Source organism: Onychostoma macrolepis, chromosome 20 (assembly GCF_012432095.1).
Source record: "Onychostoma macrolepis isolate SWU-2019 chromosome 20, ASM1243209v1, whole genome shotgun sequence".
Lineage (NCBI taxonomy): Eukaryota > Metazoa > Chordata > Actinopteri > Cypriniformes > Cyprinidae > Onychostoma > Onychostoma macrolepis.
In genome coordinates, this window is record NC_081174.1 from 25,888,819 (window position 1) to 25,901,033 (window position 12,215).

At 35.1% G+C, this 12,215-nt stretch overlaps 1 protein-coding gene across 1 annotated transcript in view; it reads right to left on the reverse strand.

The window, feature by feature from the left end:
- Positions 1-5,511, reverse strand: part of slc35f1 (solute carrier family 35 member F1) — a 97,560-nt gene extending 92,049 nt beyond the window's left edge. The window contains 1 exon segment of the mRNA XM_058754888.1: positions 5,123-5,511. Coding sequence (XP_058610871.1) covers positions 5,123-5,232 — 110 coding nt within the window. The 5' untranslated portion in view covers positions 5,233-5,511.
- Between the last annotated feature and the right edge of the window lie 6,704 nt (positions 5,512-12,215).

Here is a 12,215-nt window from a genome sequence, read left to right on the forward strand (position 1 = left end):
GTAAGAAACTACATAATTCTCCATTTGTGTTCAATGGAAGGAGGAAAATATATAGATCTGCAACAAAGTTAAGTAAATGATCACATGTGTGACCCTGGACCACAAAACCAGTCTTAAGTGTCAATTTTTCGAAATTGAGATTTCTACATCAGCTGAAAGCTGAATAAATAAGCTTTCCATTGATGTATGGCTTGTTACAATATTTGGCCAAGATATAACTATTTGAAAATCTGGAATCTGAGGGTGCAAAAAAAATCAAAATACTGAGAAAATCGCTTTTAAAGTTGTCTAAATCAAGTTCTTAGCTATGCATATTACTAATCAAAAATTAAGTTTTGATACATTTACGGTAGGAAATTCACTAAATATCTTCATGGAACATGATCTTTACTTAATATCCTAATGATTTTTGGCATAAAAGAAAAATTGATAATTTTGACCCATACAATGTATTGTTGGCCATTGCTACAAATATACCCCAGCGACTTAAGACTGGTTTTGTGGTCCAGGGTCACATATAGGAAACATAATCATTATATGTGCATAATCATACTAAATACATTTTAATGCAGCACATCATTCTGTTCACATCATCCTCCTCGCCAAAAAGTGAAATAAATACATTAAAGCGCACAGAGGAAGGAGTTAAAGAGTGTCCTGCTAAGCCGAAATAAAGCTGATTAAGACGCCTGGATTAAATTGCTCATAAATGTTCCACAAAGCAAAAAATGGGCATTAAGCTGCGAACAAAACTATGAGGCTCATTATCGGGAGAATTTCATAACGGAGACTGAATGTTAACTCAATTTTAACAGCTCCTGCCAAGTCAAGCCATGTGAGTTCCTCTGACCTGATTACCGCCACATGATTAAACAGCCAATTACATTGCGGCACAAGGCCCCGGAATAGCCATTCTGGGAGCAGAAATCATCAGATCCGCTCCACTGTTATTCTGAAAGGAGAAATACTGGATCAATGAGTTCTAGGCTTTAAGCAAATTTCTATATATAGGACTTTTCTTCCAAATCTCGCTAATAAAAGCATGTCATATAGAACGACTTGTTTGTTATTCAATTTCGCTTATATGATTAATCATAATTTAAAATCATTTCTTAGAATGAAGATCCAAATTAAAAAGATACTTTGTAACACATTTCAGAGCCTCAAGACTTCAAGCCTCAGAGGGATGAATGGCACGTTTCATTTAACATTTCACATGATTTCAGCTGTCGGCCGTGCAGTAATGGTGCCACAGGAAATGAGAACAAAGTTGCGCTGTTAGACCCAGGAAGTCAACGCAGCCTTGGGTGCACCAGAACAATAACATCAGCCCACCCGCTCCTCAATGAGCCATGAACATTCCATGCATTATCTCCTGGGTTGCTAAGAAAAGGAGCCACTTTCTTTGAGGATTACATTACGTCTTAACAACTCTAACAATGTGAAAAACTCAAGTACACATGACTAGAAGAACTTGCCGGGTTCAAAGAGGACGTTTGTTTACAAAAAAAAATAAAAAAATCATCTTGTACCAACATTTCTGATTATATATATATATATTTTCGCATAACCTACCATGTGGTTGCTGTAGTCTGGTGGTAAGATCTTTGTTTTTAAAATATATATTTAAAACAATGAATACATGTTATTATTTTAGTATTAGAGTTAAGAAAGTGTTTTAAAAAATGACTGCTGCATTAGTTCAAAAACGAAAATTCTCTCATGATTTACACCCTATTTGAGTTTCTTTCTTCTACTAAACTTAATAGACATTTTGAAGAATGTGGGTAACCAGACAGTTGCTGGTACCCATTACCTTCCATAGTATGGGAATACTAAAAAAAATATTATGGAAGTCAATAGGAACCAAAAACTGCCACATTCTTCAAACTATTTTCTGTTGTGTTCAGCAGAAGAAAGAAATTCACAGTTTTGGAAGAACTTGAGGGTGAGTAAATGATGACAGAATTTTCATTTTCGGGTGAACTATCCCTTTAACGTTTTACCAAGAAGCCCATCCCCTCCATATGCCACAGAACTAGCTGGGTAGATCAATTTCAAAGAAATATAATCCACTGTAAAACATTAGCAATTTCCCCCTAAAACATCTTCTATCCATTTGCAAACATTATTAGCTGTAACGCAAGAAAGATATCTTAAGCAAATCTTCCTGTGCCGTGTGAACCGCATGGGTTTTTCTACAGACGAAATGTGATTAGATTTAGCTTACCTGTCCTCACTATCCATGTGTCAGAGAAAAGAACCGCTTTCCGTCCAAAAAAGCTGATTTTTATTGAGTTTGCTGTTGACTGGCACAATATTAATTACTGAAACAAAGGATCTGAACACATTCAACTCATTTTCCCCATGAGGTGAGGACGGAAAAGAGCTCTACACTCTCAGAAATAAAGGTACAAAAGCTGTCACTGGGGCAGCACCTTTTCAAAAGTTACATGTTTGTACCTAAAAGGTCCATTTTGGTACCTTAAAAATACATATTAGTACTAAAACTATACATATTTTAGCTTAATAGGTACAAAAGTGTACCTTTTGAAAAGGTACCGCCCCAGTGACAGCTTTTGTACCTTTATTTCTGAGAGTGTACCGAAGGTAATGGAGGACAAACTCTTTTTGCTGCTCCTAACATGCCATGGGGAATTACTAGATGTTGCATATTTTATATCTTATTATGTCACATTGTTTCCACAACCCCATTGCACATTGAGAAAAGCAGTTACGTGGCAGGTTTACCCTTGGTACAAGTTTAAAGGGATAGTTTACTGCGAAAAAAAGAGAGAGAAAGTTTTGTCATTATTTACTCACCCTCATTTTGTTCTAAACCTATATGCTCTTTTTTTTTTGTTGCCATAAATTAAACATTTTTGTAAAATCATTATGCTGCTCTTGCAATGCAAGCGTTACCAGATGCTCTCTAGCTCCAAAAAGCACAAAGGTTTTGAACAACATTATGGACATTTTACTTTTTGAGTGAGCCACTCCTTTAAGTGATTACTATCTAAATGGAAGACAATCATCCAGGGCAAAACAACCTTTATGGTTATTAATGCAATCTGAATCTTTCCTCCAATTAAGCTTTATATTGCATTGCTTTAAGCAACCACAAATACAATATGACATCAAATCCCATAAATAAGTAGGACCTTTTTCATCCAAACAAGCATTTCAATTACTGGGCTTTGGAATAAAAGACAGACACTGAGAACATTAAGCATGATGGATCAGACCAAGCTCATGATGCTATCCGATTATAGAAACATAAATAAATGAAACATGCACATTATGTAAGTGTAACTTGTAATATATCAAGTGTATCATAAAGAACAGTCAAACTTGCCAGGATCCAGAAACTAGTTGAATACAGAATTTTATAATACAAACTATCAAAGTAGTCAAAGATCCATATGATATTTTGGTTTCAATATACTATATATGCCCGCTTGATTTGAACTGTAGCACAAACTTTGTGGGACGAGTTAGCATATAGTGATGCGGCACTAAAAATGTTAATTTCTATACAGTGGCATCCAGCTGGTTAAAAGATTCCTCAGTAAGAACAGGCCTCACTTTCACCCTAAGAGCAGATTTTACTTTTGGCAGGTTCACAATGGGCACTGAAGCACCCAGCGTGCAACCCGATCTGCCCCTGCACAGATTCCACCTCCTGGGACATTGTTCTGGGAGATAAAGGCAAGTGGCGGGGATAAAAAGGACCAGCAGATGGCAAAGAGAGAGAAAGAGTGGGCAGCCTGACTCATCTGACCTAGGACTACCAGCTGTCATCCTCTCTGCATAACCACACACACAACTGGAGCAGCTGAAGCCTCCCATCCGGATACCCTTACACACACGGACAAACAAATTACCAGACAAAACAACTCCAACAAGTCAGAAGAACACTTCTGGCGCATTTAAAGTTAGAACATCCCAATTACGATCAAAAATAAATTAAAAAACCTACCAAAAGTGACAAAAATGCTTTGGTATTTAAAATATGGGAGGAAAAATCTGCTTTTAAAAATCTTTTCTAGATTCAATTAGTAATGGATTCTGTGACTGCAGACGCCGTACACTGACTGTAAAAAAAGAATTTTTGAAGTTGTAAATAAATGTTCTAGCAGAAAATACAACTTCAGACTTTCTACTTGAACAACTCGCATTTAATTCAGTGTGTTGCTTGTAATTTCTTACTAGCAGTTGAAAAAGTTCATTTTTTCGGTGTATTATTCGTCTGTTGCTGTCATTTCATTTGTCTTTAAAGCAAATTTTGTGCTAATATGATGGGTTTTGATGCAAAATATCTGAAAATATTTTTAAAAATATGCATTTATAAAGGTAAAAAAGCTAATAAAATCTATCTGAAGGGTAAAGTTCATTTCTGAGACTGACTCCCACCCAAACTAAACCAAAATTTGGCCACCTTAGAACCTGATTAAGAGCAGATTTTCAGCCCAAGTTGCTCAGATTGCAGTTTTATTGGGCCAAATTGTACACAGCAGGTTTTCTGTGACTTTAACAGGCGTTCAAGAGAAGATTCCTCTGGTGCCAGCATGCACTTGTGATTGATGAACGCAAACATCACAAGACAAAAGAGACAAAGTGTGCATTTCTCCACAAGACCTTTCCGTCAACGTGATGAAGTGAATCCTGACTTTTACAAAAAGACAATCGGTGATGCTCACTGCAAGCATGCAGACCAAGGAACAGCATGTGAGGGATGTTTTGTAGGAATCAATGTAAGAAATGACAGTAACTGACATTAGAACATTAATATTTCCTAAATCTCTGTCCAAATTAGTAGTATAAATAATGACAGAAGAAACCAGCCTATGGCTCATGAATATAAAAACAGGACTTGCTTCACCTCTCTATACAGTAGATGAAAATAAAGATATAAATATTACAAGCATCACATCTGGATGCACTATTGGGAACTCTTAATGTGTGCTTTAGAACAGATTGCTTCAGTTTACTCTGATGTAAACATGGTTGAGCAAATGCAAAATAAACATCTTAATAAATGTGCATAGCATGACAAAGTTGAATTGATTTCTGAGCAAATCCAAACACATCCTGAGAGGATATGTCCAGTAGTTTCTCTTACCTGTTAAACACTTTCTTCATCCTCTGAAACAGCGATGGTGAGGCGGTGACTGTCTCTGGTGGAATGGTCTCAATAGTGGTGACAACATGGTTCTGGTGCTCGGGCATCATCTCTAAAGCTGAAAACTAAAGCGGTCAATCAGTAAGCAGTGATCATTCCTATGGCTTTGGTTATTCCGAGCAGCTCCAGCTCTCCATATTGCAGGTGAGAATAAACAGGTGTATGTATCTCCAGTAAGTGCTGGAGGAGAAGGGATGCTGGAGGCTCCTAGAAGTCGCTGGATGTTACAGATTCATGCGCGATGTTGCACCTGTTCCCCTGTTTATGTTTCCCGGTGTTTCGGTGCGCATTTTCTGAACGCCGGAGCAGGACTGCCGTGATTATTGGGAGGAGGTGCGCTTTTGAGCGAAGTAGACAGTTTGACCGCTAGAGGCCACTGTTTCCGACGGTAAGCGTCAACCAATGAGAATGAGTTCAAAATGACGCTCATTAAAATAAAAATCTGTAACAAAGAAATGTAGGCTAAGCACATTTGATAAATGTATTAATACGTACTGTAATAAATAAATATCTAGTAAATATAAGAAAAATGCGGTATAAAAATGTAAGCACATTTACTAAATATAAATATACTGTAAATATAAATGAATGAATTAACAAACAAATGTAAGCTGATTTATTAAATAAATATAAGTACTGTAATATAATATAATAGGCCTAAATGTAATCATATTTAATAAATATAATAAAAAATGCGGCAATGAATAAATGTAATCACATTTACTAAATATTAATTTATTGTAAATATAAATTAAATAATTTACAAATAAATAAATAAATGTAATCTGATTTATTAAATAAAAATAAGTTCTGCAATATTATGTAATGTAATCATATTTAGTAAATATAAAGAAAAATACATTAATATATAAATGTACTGTATGCAACATATACATATAGCACAAAAGTTACACAGTTATACACAATAGAAAAAATAGCATTTTCCCAGAAATCTTTCATTTAATATCTCATTAAACAAATACTTGAATTTTGACTTGACTTTGACTTATTGATTGCTAATATTTGTTTTAAATGTTACATTTTATTTTGGAATTTAATTTCAGATTTTTTTCATGTGTGTATATACAGTATATATACAGAACAAAATTAATTTATTTAAATTAAAATATATATATTTTTTCATTTTAATTATTTAATTTTTTTTTTTCCTTTTGAGTTAAAGAAAAAACAAACAAATCAACTTTTTGGCATGTTAACAGAGACATCAAGATAAGATCAGATAAAAAGTCACAAAATATACTATTGAATATAATTGCATCAAGATAAATGAAAATAATAATAATAAAGAATAAATATATGTAAATAATAACAATAATAAATAAGTATATATACATAAAATACAGCAATAAATTAGACAATACTGAAAAGGAAAAGCAAAGTGGAAAAATCTGCACCTATACAATCACTACAAATGGACAAATACAGTTTGCTCTTAGATTATTAATAAATCAGAAATGACTAATCTTGGATTATTTCATTTAATAAATCTATTTCAGTGAAACGTAATTTTTAATTTATGTCAGCATTTTCTTTATGAGAGAAAGAAAATTAAGCACATACTGGATTCTTTTGCAAGCAAATAAATAAATGCATATTTTTCTAGAGAAAAAAGAAGCAACGAAACAAAAACAGAGCAAAAGGCAACTAGCTTTCTCTTCAGAGGATGTAATCTTGCCATAAGGAAACACTGCAGGTATTTCAATTCCCTCTGTGCAGCGAGATGTCAAAACACAAAGCCCACGATCAGTTACTCATTCCTAAGGGGGCCGAACATCTAAGCCTATGCTTGTTAGTGGGCCAAAAGCCCAACAGTTATGGATGCTTCGGTCTGAAATCAATACATGGATTGCATTTACTTGCAGCACATCTTCATGTTTAATGGGTGCGCTTAGAACTGTATAAGTGAGTCACATTTGCAAGCTCTCTGTCTTAATTTGCTTTGATACGATATGCTTTGAATTTAAATCCACATCCACTTTAAGTAATGATAGATTAGTCCGTTCAATATCAGCTGGTTGAGAAAGTACTGTTTTCATACAGGCTTTGACCACCCATCACCCCTTAGTTGTCATGGAAACCAGTGGCCAGCATGCTGAACAGGATTGGCTCTCATATTGCATGTGTGCGAAACCGCAGCATAGAGTATATTCTTTGTGGTTGAAGCACAGAGAGAGGTCACTGACTCGTTCAGAGGGACTCTACAGACAGCAGGTGCAATCATAACCCAGTGGGAATTCTTATGTTAGAGAAGCACAGCAGCGCATTAATGGATGTTGATCTGCTGAATGTTGACGAGGAAGGCGCTGGAATGATGATGTTTGATCCCACATGTTCTTCTGGCCTTGATCAAGCATCTGTCTGCTTGTTTTGAAGCCGATACAGAAACTCTGTTCCAAAACTTAGTGAGCTGCTTCACTTACTGCCTACATAGATGCTGAATTCTGTCCGTCCATCTATCTATCTATCTATCTATCTATCTATCCGTCCGTCTGTCTGTCCATCCATCCATCCATCCATCCATCTAACATATACTTCCCTTAAAATGCTGTTTTAAAACTATATCAGCGCTGAGCATTCACTTTATAGGATTTCATTTCAGATAGAGTGGGAATAAATGAAAGTGTGTCTAAGCAGATTCTAGCATGTTTTGTATCTTTAATCTAAACCTTGCGCTGCAGTCTTGGCCTGCATGAATAAAACGTCATTATTAATGTAACAGAATTGCCACGCAATATTACTCAATGGTTCAGTTACACAACAAGCTCACTTTGTGCAATACTGCAGACCACAGTGCAATGCCTTTTTCACTTTGATAAATGAAATATTTCATGATATTATTTTCAAGATGACAGGTTAATTTGTTTGTAAAATTTTAAGATTTTCAATATCCCAGCTGTTAATTCTTGTTTCATTCTTCACAAAGAAAATGGAAGGTCAGTTTGAATGCATTGCATCGTGGGATACATTATTCCTGGCAGCGTGCTTGCCCATTTTGGTAGGAGTTCTTTATGCAAACAGAAATGTGTGCAGTGTACATAATAGTAGCAGTTAGTATGCTATTCCGAACACAGCCCATATCTTGCAATTGATTTCTTGACTGAAAGACTATCGGGTTCGAAATCCATTTAAAATTTCACGCAGCCTGAAGAATGCTGATATATAAAGAAGCCTTTATCTTTTTCCTTTACTGAGGGCCCGTGACTGCAACATGACTGCTTTGTCAAGCGGCAGGAGACAAACACCCTATTACAAGAGAACGACCTGACAATGTCTGTACTATAAATAGGCACAAATTCAAATCAATAAAAACAAGGGAACTGTAGAGCTCATAAAGCGGGTCCTTGAGTAGATTTATGTGTCTGCTAATGCATCCCGACTGTTGTGTGTTCCCTGAAACGACCTAATGATAATTTAGACTTTGGCTAATCCACTACGAGATGTTATTTTTGTAGGCAGGTCTGAATTATTCTTTCTAAGCACCTCAGTTCAATGTGCTCCGGTTATCAATTGATTTGTTTCTATTCAAGGTGTTAGCGTGCTGCTGCAATATTTATCGTATTAGCCACGGGGGGTGGATCACCTAGAGCCGCGGTCGATGCCTCTCTCTGACTGACTGAAGGTCCACGAGGACTTGTGCTTTATTGGAAACACGTACAATGAAAAGAACAAAGGATTTTTAACAAAGGCTCCATATAACAAACACTAAAAGTCATTGAGACAGACAGATAAGTTCTTAATCCAACATCAGTAAAAACGCTCGCATCATGCTCGATGAAATTTTGTTGGTTGGATTGCTTTTTTGGATTTTCCAGTTTTAGTAAAACTGAGGGACCAAAGAACTGCAAGACTTGAGATTCATTTGGATACTGTACTGCTCAACTAAGCAAATTGTTTACATTTCATTAGACGGCACAGCATAGAAAGTCATTGTCAGGCAATGATGCAATCTGCGACGTATTACTGAAATTATATTCACATTATAAACATAACTGTTTAATGTATAATTAAAAAATTTATATTGAAAACCAATTAAATAATAAAATATATGGTCACACTTTATATTAGGTGGCCTTAACTACTATGTACTTACATCAAAAAACAAGTACAATGTACTTATTGTGGTCATATTGTATTTCAACACACTTTTGCTGGTATTGAGGTGGGATACGGGTAAGGTTGGGACAGGTTTGGGGGTTTGGGTAGGTTTAAAGGTGGGTTAAGGTGTAAGGGATGGGTCAACAGTGTAATTATAAATGTAATTACAGAAATTAATTACAGATGTAACTACATATAGGTATTTTTAAAAATATAAGTACAGTGTAAGAACATGTACACAATAAATGCATTGTATCAAATAATTAATGTAAATGTAAGTACATAGTAGTTAAGGCCACCTAATATAAAGTGGGACCAAATATATTTTTGTTAGTAACATCGGTTAGCATGTTTCAATATTTGAATGGCTAGAAGATACTTTATTATTATTGAATTTATGTCTGTCTTTCACTGTCTGAAGTTTGTTCTCAAGAGTTCAACCCCATTATGACTTCAACCCTAAAGCGTTTTGAAATGTCCAGTTACTTAGGGCCTGAGGTAAAATATGATTTCTGAAAATTCAGTTTTAACCTTTGAAATAAAATAAAATAATAAAAACATATTGAAAGTATGGGGGGTTACTGACATGCATTTTGTAACTGCTTTTAGGTCTTAAAGGAAGAAATCACCCAAAATGAAAATCTTTACTCACCCTCAGGCCATCCATGATGTAGATGAGTTTGATTCATCATCAGAACAGATTTGGAGAAATTAGCATTTTAGCATTACATCACTTGCTCACCATCCTCTGCAGTGAATGGGTGCCGTCAGAGTGAGAGTCCAAACAGCTGATAAAAACATCACAATAATCCACTCCAGTCTATCTATTAATGTCTGGTGAAACGAAAATTTGCGTGTTTGTAAGCAAATACATCATTACATTGTTTTAACTTTAACCTTCCGGCCAAATTATAAATCCATAATCCATACGCATCCTCATCTATATCTTGGATGGCCAGAAGGTGAGTACATTTTCAGAAAATTTCCATTTATGGGTGAACTATTCCTTTAATATGGAATTGTTTATTTGATAGGAAACAAACTTATATGAATATCTAAAAAATATATAAAATGTCCAAAGGAAAAAAAAAGCTGTATATGTATAGCCTATGTGTGTATACACACACACACACACACACACATTTCATTTAATATTGCTTTAAATTAAAACAACAGATTTACATCTCTCATTTGATAAAAATACAGTTCATTTCATACAGTATGACAAACAAGTAATTTTCATCATAATTTAAAACAATGGTGAAATATGGATTTATTAATAAGGCATAGTTCCATACCGGACCTCAAATTTACTCACCAACAACTATTAGGATGACTTGTATACCAGATGCACTGATTTTTCCCCCCAGTGTTCAAAAGTAGGTCATGACAATTTGTTGCCTTGACAATCTTATTAGTTCAAAGTCATCATGTATTTTTCATGTTCACCTGTGAATACGTTTATTTTCTCTTTAGAGACAAAAATGGAGAGAAACTAAATTCTGTGCGAAGATGCTTAAGGCAATAAACCCTTCTTGCTTGCAATTGTAGTTGTAACAAACGCACTGACTGGCTATGAATCCATGTAAAAGAAAAAATATGAAAAGAAATCTAAGTGATATAAAAAATAGCAATAAATATGGAAAAGCTTTTCCAAATAAAATATGTAATACATTAAAGATGACGAGGGACATGTAAGACCGAATTAGTTTGTACATTTCAAACTGCGTCGAAAATCTAAAGCCTTGGAGCCAAATATATGTTAATTTCCAGCATTATTCTGTCCTCCTGAGGCGGATATGCTCTTAAAAATGCAACCTGACGTATTTTCAATCCCAGCAACAATCCATAATGAAACTTCTCCTGTGAGAACATGGGAATATGAAAAGCAGATTTTAGTAACTCTGAACATAGTCAGCCGTAGATCCGAGTAACAGATTTCGAACCATCAAATGAAAGGTAAAAAAAACCTTTCTTCTTTTTTTCTTCTCAAAAGAGTCATTTTCAGTCTTTTACCTCAAAAGGAGAAGTAAATGACACCTGACAGAAGCAATGAATAAGTCTCGGGATGTAATCGGTGGCCCAGATGTTCATAACACCTTCTGTCCTCACTGACCTAAATGTGTGAACTACTTCAGAAGCTGCATTTTTGGACATGGAGGTGTTTAATAAGAACAGGAGGAATTTATGACAACCCCCATCCTTCAGCTTTGATGTTCCAAATACATCTACTACTTATGAATGTGAATTTAAAGTTACAGTTCTCCCAAAAATGTAAGGTAACACTTTAGACATTCTACTAACAGTAAGTAACTTTGCAACTACATGTCAACTAGCAGTCATTAGAGTGTATTAGTAGACTGTCTGCTTAACTTCTAACACTTTATTTTGATGGATACAACATAATGACTATGAGAAACTTATTCTAACCCTAAACCTACCCTAACAGTCTAATCTGAGAGTTAGTAGACATGTAGTTGCAAATGAATGAGAATTAGTTGACATGTAGTTACAAAGTTACTTCTAGTTAGTAGAATGTCTAAAGTGGACTATCGAAATAAAGTCCATCTACTCACCCTTATGCCTTTGAAACCCCTCTGACGGACTTTGTAGAACTCACAAGGAGTTATTTATTGCACAAAGTTCAAGCTGCTCTTTTACATATAATGGAAGTGAATGGTGACCACAGATGTCAATTTTGGATAGGTTTAATTTCAGTCTGGGTTTCACACAAGATATTGTATGGCTTCAGAATCTAGTGCTCGAGTACAAACTACATTTATGGTGGCGAGTACATTCTTGAGATTGAGATCATCTTTAGACATTCTGGTTAACTTCTTTTGTGTTTGACAAGACAATCAGTCATACAACTTTGAAACAACAAAAAAATAAAAAATAGATTAAAAAACAATTCCTT